The 13,691-nt window shown below is 37.8% G+C and overlaps 1 protein-coding gene across 1 annotated transcript in view; it reads left to right on the top strand.

Annotated features, from left to right (window-relative positions):
- The window catches only part of LOC127808900 (uncharacterized), a 70,538-nt gene extending 57,468 nt beyond the window's left edge, over positions 1–13,070 (top strand). The window contains exons 8-11 of the mRNA XM_052347608.1: positions 1,634–1,703; positions 2,553–2,676; positions 11,402–11,518; positions 12,566–13,070. Coding sequence (XP_052203568.1) covers positions 1,634–1,703; positions 2,553–2,676; positions 11,402–11,518; positions 12,566–12,664 — 410 coding nt within the window. The 3' untranslated portion in view covers positions 12,665–13,070. The remainder of the gene's footprint in view (positions 1–1,633; positions 1,704–2,552; positions 2,677–11,401; positions 11,519–12,565) is intronic.
- Positions 13,071–13,691: the final 621 nt, after the last annotated feature.

The raw sequence follows: 13,691 nt of genomic DNA, 5'->3' as shown, positions 1-13,691 counted from the left end.
GTGAACTCCGGTGACAGCTTCAGCTTTTGTGCTCCAGATCTGGTATTGCTCCAGATCTGTTCTTTCTTCTCCTTGGTCGTGTAACCCAATCTGCTCCAGATCTGCCATTGCTCTAGATCTGTCTTCCCTCTCTTTGGTTGTGTAATCAAATCTGCTCCAGATCTGCTGTTCTTTCTGCATCATGGATTCATCTCCAGCTCACTCGTCATCCACAAGTCACTCCACCATGTCCACACCAGTGACCATTCCCCATTTTTCGAGCACACCGGTTATTACAACAGAGAAATTGAGCGGACATAATTATCCCTCTTGGTCATGTGCAGTTGAAATTTGGTTTCTTGGTCATGGCCTTGAGGATCATTTATCAAAGACTATTTCAACTGTTTCTGAGGGGGATCAATCTCTTTGGCGGAGAGTGGATGCCCAGTTATTGAGTTTATTGTGGCAGACCATTGAGCCGACCTTAATGCCGATATTTCGACCTCTTTGGGAGTGTAGTGCCCTATGGACTCGGGCTCGTGAGTTGTATACTAGTGACATCACTCGTATTTATGATGTGATTGGTGCTTTGTTCAATTTACGACAGACTGATTTGGATATGACCACATATTTGGGTAAGCTTCAAGCTTCTATTACCGACTTTAACGAGTTGATGCCCTTTGATACCGATATCAAGAAACAACAGCAACAACGCGATCAAATGTTTACTATCCTCTGTTTTCATGGAATTTGACCAGAGCTTGACTCAATTAAGACACAGATCCTCAGCAGTGCCTCTCTTCCTCTTCTGACAGAGGTATTTGCCAGACTACTTAGAGCCTCCTCTATTACTGTTGATCGTGGCATGTCCGTTCCTGGAGATCACTCCGCCCTAGTTATGACCCTTGACTGGTCGTGGTGGTCGTCGGGGTGGTGGTCCTCCACGGCCCCAGTGCTCCTATTGTAATTGCCTTGGTCACACTAGAGAGACTTGTTATTTCCATTTTGTTAGAGAAAATGTGCTCTCTGGGGATGTAGTTACAACATATGTGGGTTCTAATGATCAACTAACTGATTTACTCACCAAGTCATTTAGAGGGTCTCGTGTGAATTATATTTGTACCAAACTGGGCATGCTCAATATATATGCTCCAGCTTGAGGGGAAGTATTAAATAAGATAAGTAAGGAGGTATTAGTGTATTTATCTTTAAGTAAATGTATGTATATATATGCTTATGTTGTACTCTTGAGTATAATAGAAACAGTTTCTTTGTATACATTTAACAAATAGAATAGAAGTTTCATAGAGGATGTAGTTGTATATAGAGTAAATTGACCAGAAAATGATGAACATGATAATTCTTTTTCTTGGTTCTTAATTTCCTTGAAGTATTTTTGTACCCTATATCTGTTCATACACTTGCATACAGGTTGAGTTTTGAGTTTTGAAGATCTGTAGTTACAGGTTTAGTTGGATGATCCAGTTTAACAGTCACAATTGCACAAGGCTGTTTATCCTTTTTCTCACTTCTTTTTCAGTATCCAAACTTCCTTTTGCACCCTCAGTTCCACTTGTGTTCATGGTATATTATTTTGAATGCTTCTTGACCAGTTTTTAACTCTGAGAGTTATGCCATTCTTGTTTCTCTCTAGGTGAGATCGTAAAATACCTATTTAAGCAATATGGCAAAGGAAGAAATCCTTCAACTGGTCTTCTAGAAAGGTATCCTACCATGAAAATTTCTAAATTACCATGGAAAAAGTTTGGGCAGTGATTTGTCTTTGTAATTATTGTTATAAAGTGAATGATCATGAAGAACATAATCTTGCTACTGAGTACTATGAATTCCATCTTGTTTTTTATTGTATAAATTTGGAAAGTTGACCTTGTCCAATTCAAAATTTACTTTTCTATTATTCTTGGAAGAGGATGGAGGAGCCATATTGTGACAGAATATAAGAGGCTTCTTTTATATATTTTCCATTTTCTGTTTGTTAAAATACATTTGTTTGTGCAATTACACCAGTCAATTTGCCAGTTGCTTTGGCTAAAAAGTTGATGTTGCATTAGGAATATAGTTGTTTCCCTAGTCACTATTTAAGTTGGAATGATGGTTCGACAATGTTGCTTTTCTTTCTTTTCTTGCTCTTAACAAATGTCCTTACATGTATTCTTTACTAGCTTCTTTCCTATTCATTATACATCGTAAGTACTACAGGTGCAAATATATCTCTTTGGTCCATGCAAACCCAAAACCTTTCTGATGGGACTTGGTTAGAAAAATCCCATTCTAGAGGTTAACCACTATGAAATTTGGAGAAATAACTGAGTTGAACAATCAAAGTGGAATTTTTCTTTTTATCTTCAATTCTGAGTTATAGTTAAAAATTTATTTTTGAGCTGCTGGTGCTACTGGGGAAAAATTACATTATAGTATTAATGCCCTTGCTTTTGATGACGTGTTTTTATCTTTATTTGTTTTCTTCTTCTTCTTCTTCTTCTTCTTCTTAAGGCTTTGCTGCCCTCTTTTAGATTAATTTTTCTCTAATTGGTCCTCCTTTCATCACACAGCACGCTATTCACTGGATGGATGCCCACAATTTTTCGAGCAGGAAGAGGAATGACATTATGGGAAAAGGCTAGCAGGGAACTGCCATCCAAGAAATTGGAACTTTTCTCTTATGAAAATAATCCAGTAAGACAATAAATATGCATTGTGTATCTGTGCAAATCATTTAGGTTTCCTTTCTTTTCTTCTCTTTCCAATTATTTTATACTGCTTTTCCAGATTGAAAATTTTGTTGTTAGAAAAGGAGATGGGTTGAGAGGAGACATGAAACAGAAATCATCTACTCAACAACCATAGACATGGATAATGGGTCCTCAGGGAACCAGAGACAAATACTTATTGACCTCATGCCAAAAATGAATGACTTAACCCCTTTTTTAGGTTTCTGTGCAATTTTTCACTGGCTTCGCAAATACAGAGCACAGGTTAGATTCAATTGTCCTCAGGGAATGAGATTGTTGTTGCCTTGACCAGCAATAGGAATATGACAGCCATTTGCAACAGCAATCCCTCTGTGGCCCAGAAGGGATTTGTAGGTTGCAAAAAAAATGGGATACGGTGTCATGTTATCAGTTGCACCTAAGTCATGAATCCATGAAGAAGGATGTGGGCTAGCATAAGCATTAAAGGAACAAGCAGAGAGACACTTACCAAAGGCAACTAGAGAGCATGCAGAACTAGAGCCAGAAAGAGATTGGATGAAACCTCTCAATTTTTCAAACTCCTCCTTACTAAGTCCACCAAGTTCATCACTGCTAGCAGAAGCATCTTGGGACTAATTTGTCATTTTGGCAATGTTTGCTGACTGTTGTGCTTGTCCCTTGAATCCACCAGTCCAACTTAGAACCTGAGCCTTTCCATAAAGCTTGAAAACAATTTTTTCTTGTGTGTGGTGGCTTCTTACAAAAATGTGCACCAAAGACCATCCTTATTGGAGGGCTTAAGGCTGTCAGTCTGACTCCCCATGGTAGTCCTTCCTCCATTAGGCTTCCTTGATACCATGACAGACCCTTTAGTTTGTTGAGATTCAAGCATAACCAAGCACCTACTTTCCTTGACCCAAATGATAGAGAAGACTTCCCCCCAATTGTGGCAACTTTCCTCTTCCAAGGATTTGAACTTGAACAGGATCAAATTCAAGATTTAGACCTGCTAAGAACTCAAACACTCAATCTCGTTCAATGAACTCCTTTAGGATTTGGGCATCCTTGCTGTCTTTCATCTTCAGATTCTAATAGTGATCAAGTTCTAACCACAAGCCATTCAGAGTATTGTAATAGTTAGTCATAGAAAAACTTGTCTGTTTCGTGGATGCGATTCTGGTTTTGATTTCAAACATTAGGGCTACATCCTGTATTTTTTAGTATGTCTTCTGAACAGTTTCCCATACCCTACTGGGCAATGGATAAAAACATGCAGTTGCAGCTAATTTCAGGCTGCATAGAGTTCCATAACCATGACATAATTTTCAAATCCTCCTTGTCCCATGCTGCAAATCTCAGGTCCTCTTTTGATAGTCCCATCCCATCAAGATGACTCAGCTTCCCTTTACCCTTAAAGAATGTCCTTACCACTTGAGACCGTTGTAGGTAGTTTCTCCGATCTAACCGATATGACGGGTTAAGATTCTGGAAGTTGCTCGCTGAAGGGTTGTTAGTGACTCCAGTCAGCATGCTGGTGTTAGGATCAACTGAGGAGTGGCTAGGGTTGCTGGTTTCAGAGATTGAAGACATCTGAAAGTAATGGGTAACAAAACATTGAGGAATCATCAATAGAGGTAACAAAACATTGAAATCTTAACTTTGAGGTCGCACAACTTGGAAGCTTGATTTCAAAAGAACTAACAATTAAGGACCTGTACCTTGTCATTGTCTTAGGAAGCAAAAATTACACACTGATCTTTTCAATTGACATGAGACAATCCGAATGACAAAACTGATGCAGACAGGGAACTACGAACTTCAACTTATCCAAACAATAATGAATATCTAACATAGATGCCTCAACATATCAGGCTACAAGGGACAACACTGTATCAAAGTAGTACACACCTTCGTGTTCATGTCCTCCTTTAGTATTCTCTTGACTTCAAAATCTTAAATAACATAATCAGGAAAGAAATTTCATTGAGGAATCAAAATATTCAGCAAGCTTACTAGAACATGTAAGATGAGGGGATGTGAAAGCATATATAAAGCTGTCAGGAACCTAATGTTTGTATAAGGGTTTCTTGGTATTTTTGGGTTGGTAGTTAAGCAGTTGTACTGTAACAAGCTGTTCAAAGTTGTACTTTGTATTGGCAGCCTTATCGGCGTCGAACTAAACTGCCTGGATTAGTATAAAAACCTAATCCAGCTGAATGAAAGATCATTGAAGCATTTTTCCAAAGAATTCTCTGTTTCTTTCTCTCAATTTCTCTCTCTCTCAATCTTGTTCTCTCTCTCTCTCACCTACTTCTGTGAATCCTTCTCACATTTCTCTCTAAGTTCTGCCCTAATTCTCTCAATTAGCAGATAATTGACCTTGTCAGACTTGAAGACCTGACAAAAGCTTAAGGCAATGAAATAGAGGAACCTGAATGCATAATCCAAACACCACTAGTAGTGGTAGTCCAGCCATTTGTTATGGTAACATTACAGAAGAAATTTGGAATATTGAAATATTAGAAAATAAACTAGATATCTCTTGCATTTGATTTGAGTAAAAAATGAGAACTTAAGGTTTGGAAGTGGAACTAGTGAATTGGATCCCAACATTGATCTCCAATATGTTGCCTAAACCACAATGGATATGTCTCGAGGGTTGTCAGGCCAAGTGTGCCTTCACAACCATAACTGTTTTAGTCAGCAATACCACCATAGAAACTACAGCCATACTGTACTTTGAACAGACTGATTGGCCAGTGCTGAACGAATAGGATGTGTATCAACTAATGTTAGCTCCATATAAGCAGCATACAGAACCTAAAATGTTTTGGGAAAAGATGAAATTACACATACAAGTCACTAGTAAATAATATCTAAATGCACTTAAATTTTCCTTACATATAGGTAGGTGCATCTATCCATGTATGATAAATTTCCTTACATAATCTCTAGGTGCCATACATACAAGTCAAATCACTAGAAATAATAACCAAACAGACTCCCTAATCTCCTTACGTTGTCTGGGTGATTGCATATATTAAAAAATGTGGGTCTATGGAATTCTATAGTAGACTAAAAACATATGCATCTTCCTAACTCAAGTATCAATCTCTGTTTGATCTTTCTCCATGAGATGGCAATGTTTCTCATAACCAGAAAGAGAAACCTTAGCTGCTTTGGATCATTGCTGAATATTACTTTGGAATTTTGTTAGTTTGCCACTTGTCCTAAAAATATATATAAGCTATTAAGAAAGGAACCCAACAGTTTATATTAAATTTTCTTGTACCCCCCTGATTAAAACCACGTGGTTGTATGTGGGGGGACTACACCAACTTGCATAAACTGTCAAGAGTAAACCAATAATCCAATCTGTATTCTCTTAGGGTAGAATTACCCAATTATATGCAGTTGGTCAATGAAGAGAAGAACATAAACTAATCTCTAAATTAGGCAATTGCCATGGGGTGCAAATCAATCTGCTATCTAGTTTTTCCTTTATGAAGTGTCTATCCACTTTAACATGCTTTGTCCGATCATGCTATACCGAATTTTGAGCAATATTGATAGTTAACTTATTATCACAGTAAAGTCTCATAGGTTCTTTCCACTTGATTTTTTGGTATTCCAAGATTATCTTGATCCATAGTAATTCACATATTCCCATGGCTATTGATCTGAACTCTGCTTTAGCGCTTGATTGGGCTACAACACTCTATTTCTTACTTCTCAAAGTCACAAGATTATCTCCTAGAAATGTGCAATACCCCGATATTGATCTTCTATCAACAACCAACCCTGCATAGCCAGCATCAATATAGGCCTCAAGATATAGCACTCCCCCTTTCTTAAACAATATGCCTTTACTCGGTGTCCCCTTTAAATAATGTAGAATCTTGTACATTGCTTTGAGATGTGTTTCTTTAGGATTATGCATGAACTGGCTGGCTACACTCATAGCATAAGCAATGTCTAGTCATGCATGTGATAGGTAAATAAGTCTTCCTACTAGCCTTTGGTAGGAACCTTTATCCACTACACCATCTTCTGGGACATCTCCTAGTCGGTGATTAGGCTCTATGGGTGTATCAACAACTTTACTTCCCAACTTACCAATTTCAATCAACAAGTATAGGATCTATTTCTATTGGGATATAAAGATTCCCTGCTTAGAGTGAGCAATCTCAATACCCAAAAAATATTTCAATTTGCCTAGCTCCTTAATCTCAAATTCTTTGGCCAAGCAGCTTCTTTAGGTTTCCATTCCTTCCATATCATCACCAGTTACTATAATATCATACACATCTACAAGCAATGCAGTCACTCCCCCTGAGGCCGAGTGATGTACAAACAAAGTGTGATCACCCTGGCTCTATTTGTACCCCATACCAACCATGACTTTGCTGAATCGTCCAAACCATGCTCTCGATAATTGCTTCAGTCCATATAGGGTCATTTTCAATCTGCACACTACATCTTCCCTTATCTTTGATCTAAACTCTAGTGGTACTTCAATATAGATCTCCTCCTCAAGGTCGCCATGTGAGAATGCATTCTTGACATCAAACTATTGCAATTTCTAGCCTAGGTTGGTAGCCAAAGATAATAGCACTCTTACAGTGTTCATTTTAGCTATTGGAGCAAATGTCTCAAGATAATCCATCACATATGTTTGTGTATATCCCTTAGCAACTAATCTTGCCTTGTACCTTTCTAATTACCTATCTGATCTATACTTCACTATGAACACCCATTTACATCCCACTAAGTTCTTCCCCTTCGGTAATTTTGCCAACTCCCATGTTTGATTTTTTTCCAATGTTGCCATCTCTACCTCCATGGCATCCCTCTAGTTCTCATTGCCTATTACTTCGAAAAAGGTCTTAGGTATGGGGATTGTGCTTAGGCTAGTGAGCAAAGCTCTGTGTTTAGGAGACAAGTTTGTATAGGACATGAACAAGTGTAGAAGGTGATTGGTACAAGTTCTTATTCCTTTTCTAATGGCAATAGGAAGGTAAAGGTCATTTGGATCAAGGTCAGTTACAAGTTCAGTGACAAGTTTAGTTCCAGGAGTGGAAATAGTAGTTACTATGGTAATATTAGGAGTAGGACCCGATTAAGATTATGGAGCCTGCATAGGTTGAGGGGCTGGTTCTTTCCTTCTTGAATACACCTGTAGTGGACAAGATGAGGTCGGTGGATGCTCCCCCTATATCATGTCCTGTGAGTCCTTGAACTCAGATGATGGAATAGAAACCGAAGGATTCGAATAAGGGAATTCAAGGAGAAATAAATCTTTGTCCTTGTCTTCCAAGAAAGAAGTTTCCCCCTGAAGATAAAGACAATCAAATTATGAATTATTTTCCACAAAGGTGACATCAATTGAGACGAGAAACCTCTTAGTAGGTGGATGATAACACTTATGAGAGGAAGAATACCCAACAAAGATACATTTGAGAGCACGTGGATCAAGTTTTCCCCTATGTTGAGTGTGTATATGGACAAAAGATAGGCAACCAAAAACTTTGGGGGTAAGACCATTAGAGGCATTGAAATCAGGTGAGGAGTTGGATTGGACTATGGGAATCAAGACTCCTTGAGGGTAGCTTGTTGATAAGGTGAGTGGCTGTCAAAACTACTTCTCCCTAGTATTGTTTTGGGACATTTTTTTGAAATAGGAGAGCTCTTGTAATAGCTAGAAGGTGACCATTCTTTCTTTCAGCCACCCCATTTTGCTAGGAAGTATGGACACAAGAAGACTCATGAATTATGCCCTTGTCGTGAAAGAAGAATGACAAAGACTAATTGAAATAGTCTTTTGCGTTATCAGAACGAAATCTTTTTATTTCAACACCAAATTGAGTTTTGACAATATTGTAGAAGATTGGAAAAATGGTGCACCTCAAATTTGGTTTTCAAAAGGTATAACCAAATTACACAAGTGCAATTATCAATAAAGGAGACAAACCATCGAGCTCCATATATTGTTGTGAATGATTGTAAATGGAAGAGAACTTTTATTAGTGATAGGGAATGAAACTCTCTTATGTTTTGCAAGTTCACACACATCACAATGGAAATCCTCAACATCTAATCCTTTAAACAATAAAGGAAACATTAATTTAAGAACCCTAAAAGAGGGATGACCAAGACAAAAATGATGAAGCCAAAGCTTATCTTTATTGGACTTGGAGGACTTAACTATGAAGGGAAACTCTCCCTTTATTAACATGCCCGCCAAGATCTTTAAGAGAGTAAAGCCCACCTCTCTCTCTAGTTTATCTTTCTTCTCCAATGACCCCAATAGACTTCTTAGTTTTTAAATCTCCTCCCAATTGAGCTCCACTAGACTTGCCTGTTCTTGGAGTTTTCCTTCATCAGGTTGATGGATAATAGCCACATAAACTTGCCCTTGCCTTCTCAGTTGTCCATTCTTAGGAGGCTTACCATGAAGCTTCCAACACTTCTCTATGGTATGACAAGGCTTCCTGTAATAGTTGCTCCATAAGGAGTCCTTGTTGTTCATTTTTTATGAATCGGATGGCTTCTTATCCTCTCTAGGTTGCTTGTCCAAACCAGGATTCTTCATAGTTACAAGAACTGAACTGTTTGTAGAAGAAATCTCAAGCATCACTAAACTTTGTTCTTCCTCAGCACACAATTGCAATGTCTCATTTAGAGAAGAAGTCAGGTTTTCCATTCCAAGAAAATCATAAATTCTTTCTTTCTCAACAAACCATTTTTTTATAGCTGCATCATCACTGCACTTCATCTAAATGCATTGATAATGGTCCAACTCTTGCCACAATGTTTGCAAGAGGTTGGCACATTCGGTGATTGACCGAGATCCTTGCTTGGTAGTCGTCACTTTTGCCTTGATCTCATAAATCTAAGCAGCATTATGGACTTTGGAGTGCATGAGTTTAACTGCATCCCAAATCTCCTTGGCAGTGCTTAGGAACATAACTATCACTGATTTCTGGCAGCATGGAGTTCCACAGCCAAGACATGACCAACGAATCTTTCTCATCCCAGGTTCTATATGTAGGATCATCCTTCTTAGGCCCGATTCCAAGTAGATGACTCAGCTTCCCTTTGTCTTTCAGAAACGTGCAGATTAATTGAGACCACTTCAAATAGTTCTTTCCATTCAGTCTATATGCTGCCTAAATGTCCTCCCCACCCGAAGTTGTGCCATTGCTTCCAGCGAAAGGTGCCTTTGTTGTACTACTGGATTCAATTGTGTCTGTCATGGTTCTATGGTTTTAGGGTGTTGCTAAAGTGGACCAAATGTCAACACTTGTTACAACCAAAAAGGAAAGACTGAAGGCAGTGCCCAATTCCAGGAATATGAACCTAGGGCTCTAATACCATGTTAAGAGTAAACCAGTAATCCAATCTGTATTCTCTTAGGGTAGAATTACCCAATTATATACAGTTGGTCAATGAAAAGAAGAACAAAAACTAATCTCTAAATTAGTCAATTGCCTAATCATAGTCTACCGTAATTAGGAAACACATACAGCCTAGAATACAACCTGTAATATACATGCAGTCAAGATAGAGATAGGATCTCCTAGAAAAGGAATATGGATCTCGGGAATATGTATCTCAGTATCCTCTAACATAAACATTCACAGAATTTGAGTCACAAGAAATATGAATAATGGGAAATGAAGACAGAAGAGTATTGGACCAACTGGAACCTAGCTCTAATGCCATATCAAGTTGCTTATCCCAAAACTTAAGCCATTAGGAAAGGGGCCCAATAATGTAAATCAAGCTTCTTTCCAGACACCTTTGGGTACTTCCAATGAACAAATCACCAACAAGGAGAGAACAGTGACAATACTTGCAGAAAAGTAAGAGCTAAGTTCGCACAAAGCAAGAACTGAACAACACCAAAAACAGAATATCCACTTAGCACAGTCCCGGAAATGGCTTGAAACCATCACACACACGAGACTTCATCAGAGGCTCCATCTATAGGCAGCTTCCTTTGTCCAGCTGCTTTTTCGAGACAATCTGTATACACATACCAGTAGTGTATTCACAGCCTATGAACTACAGGGTTGCTTGTTATATAGCACTAGCTTACAGTTGGTGCATAGAATTATATTGACAACTGCTAAGGGCCAACTTATTAGGGTGGTCTTTGCATGTGTTTGTATTAATACCACATATTTGCATTACTTAATTCCACATCTTTAACTACTTCAAATTGTTGGGATAACGATTTCTTGAGTGGAGTTATCAATTGATCAAACCATGGTTGAATCAAATCTGATAAAAGAAAAAAATGCATGTCTTTCAATCAAAAAAAATCTTATAATGGTGCAGTTTGAAATAGAGGTTAAGGAATTTGGTATGGGATGTGGAATACCTAAACATGATTGGTTAAAGGCAGGCATTTTTGGCATATGGTTATCTAAAATTACAGCTTTTACTTTAGAAATGGAAATAAAAATTTCACCATAATAATTTCAAATAATTGGATTGAGGCTTTGTTGACTTGAGTTTTCCAGAAATTTCATGTGCCTAAAAGGAAAGCATAATATTTGATTGAAGAAAATATTAGAACTTGTGCGCCATGGAATGGAAGTAGAAGATTAAGGATACTTCCAGTCTGACTATTTTGCACCCAAAAGAATGCAGCTTTCTGTTATATCTAAAATGGTTTCTCTCTCACTCACTTCACTCTGTAGTATGCTCGAATTGTGCGTGAAGCATTATGTGAACTAGAGCTTCCTTACATCCTTCAAAGTGTGGGAGAGAGATCTCAGCGAATGACTTTACTACTTGAGGTATCTGGATCAAAAGAGGTTAGCCTCTTTCTTTCTTTCTTCTTCTTCTTCTTTGTTTTTTGTTGAGTAGTTAGCCTCATTTTGACATCCATTTCTTGCTAAACATTGTGTCTTTGGTTTATTTTCAAATAATTAAATAAAAAAGGAGCGCCCCCAGTGCATGGGCTCCTTGCTTTATGAGGGTTGAGGGAGAATTATTTTTGTACATAGCTTTTCCCTTTTTTTTTGCAGAGAGATTGTTTGCATGCCTTGTGCCCATGACCTTCTATCACAAAGGAGTAACCTTATTGTTGCTACCAAAACTCATCCTCTTTCCAAAAATATAAAAAGAAAAAGAAAGTAAATAAAAAATATAGCTAGGAAGAGCTAACTATAAGCTTTCTGATGGACCTAAGGTTGCTTTTGTAATGTGATGTATGCCTGGCAAGAATGTCTTGATGGGGAAGTCAAGCTAGCAATGTGAAGCAAACACCTTGAATCTAACATGTCATGACCCAAAAGGGGGTCTGTGACTAATGCCTAACCCTTAATGAACTATAGGCCCATTAGGGTTAAACAAGCCTCTATCCATAACAAATAATAGCCAATAAACTGACAATAGCAGTATTGGTTCTATAATAATAAATTGAATCAATGTCTGTACAACCGTGCCTGTAAATAAGCCATATCAAACTGTTAAAAATGTCGCAACAAGAAAATAACCAATGTCCACAAGTGCAAACACTGGGCCTACCAAGAGAAAATGACTAAACTGAACTGAACTGAACTAATCAAACTGTCTAATGTGTAAATTCTGTGGCCGAACTGTGATCTAAACATATATGTACACACACACACATATATATATATAACACATATAAGTGAGACTGAATAGACGATATATGACAGAATTGAGACAAGAGATCTGTGGAGGAAATTATCCATCCAAATAACTGTTCCCTGCATTTGGCATCCCTTATTGCAGAGGGGGCTTTGTTGTCAATGGGTCACTAGCTTAAGAATAAGTCCTCAACTTTTATACTTTTCAATTGAAAAAATCAATCACTTACAACCTTTATGTTCCAGGTTCCGTACATCATTGACCCCAACACCGGCACTCAAATGGGTGACTACAAGAAGATTTTATCTTATTTATTTCAGACATATTCTACTGTTACTGCTTAGTTGCAACATCCGCCCAGATAATGGTCAGGCTGTTGAAGGGGCGCCAAAGATGCCAACTGGAGGAGTGCCCCGAATAAAGACAAATAGCACAGGGTACCATGCAAACTTATGTCTCCCCGTAGGTGGTGTTATCATCGGATGCTAAGGAAACCAGATATATGGTAGTGACCCGTGACTGGTGTTATCTTTCTGCCCGGCCTGCCTTCTCATCTTCTTGTAATGACGAATGCGTATTCTTTCTTGTACAGAATATGATGGTATTGGTGTGCAATTGATGTACAAAACAGAACTTGCAAAGGAGGCCATGTTTCTTGTCTGCTTTTACCACCATGCATGATTACTGTGGCATTCATTATCGTACAATCTTGATGTTCACAGTATCATTTTGGCATTTGTGTTTCGTTTTGATATTTCCCAAGTTTCTGCAAGCCTTGCTATCATTTTGATCCGTTGGAATCTGCGTCTTTTTCTCTTTGCTTGTTCCACTGTCGTCTTTCAATTCAATTTGAATACCACTCTTGAAAATCACGTATATAGCGGTATGGACAAAAATAAATTGAATTGAAAGACGACAGTGGAACAAATAAAGAGAAAAAGATGCAGATTCCAGCGGATCATATAACGGAATAAAACATACACGTTATACACAAACTTGAATATTTAAACAATACATATATTTAACACATTATTATAAATAAATATGTATCTATTGTCTGATGTAAGGATAGAGTATAGAAATTATTTCTATACTGAGATCGATTTCACCTCAAATTAAAGTGGCCTTAGTCTGATCACATCCAATATGCAATTCGATATAGTTCTAATTTCTTTTTTTATTTTATGTTACACACAGAGGTTCTTCATATTACTAGCACTTATATTTCAAAATTATACACGTGACACGTATAATTTATAATAGTAGTAGAAATTTACAAAGGAAGAAGAAAAGGATGCGTGTTAAAAGTAGAAAGCCATCTGCTTCCTTTTATAAAATTTCTCCCCTTCCCCAATTCCAATTGCAATTCAC

The sequence above is a fragment of the Diospyros lotus genome, chromosome 8, assembly GCF_014633365.1.
Source record: "Diospyros lotus cultivar Yz01 chromosome 8, ASM1463336v1, whole genome shotgun sequence".
Classification (NCBI taxonomy): Eukaryota; Viridiplantae; Streptophyta; class Magnoliopsida; order Ericales; family Ebenaceae; genus Diospyros; species Diospyros lotus.
Note: the sequence above shows the minus strand (reverse complement) of the source record. Positions and strands in the feature narration are given on the sequence as shown.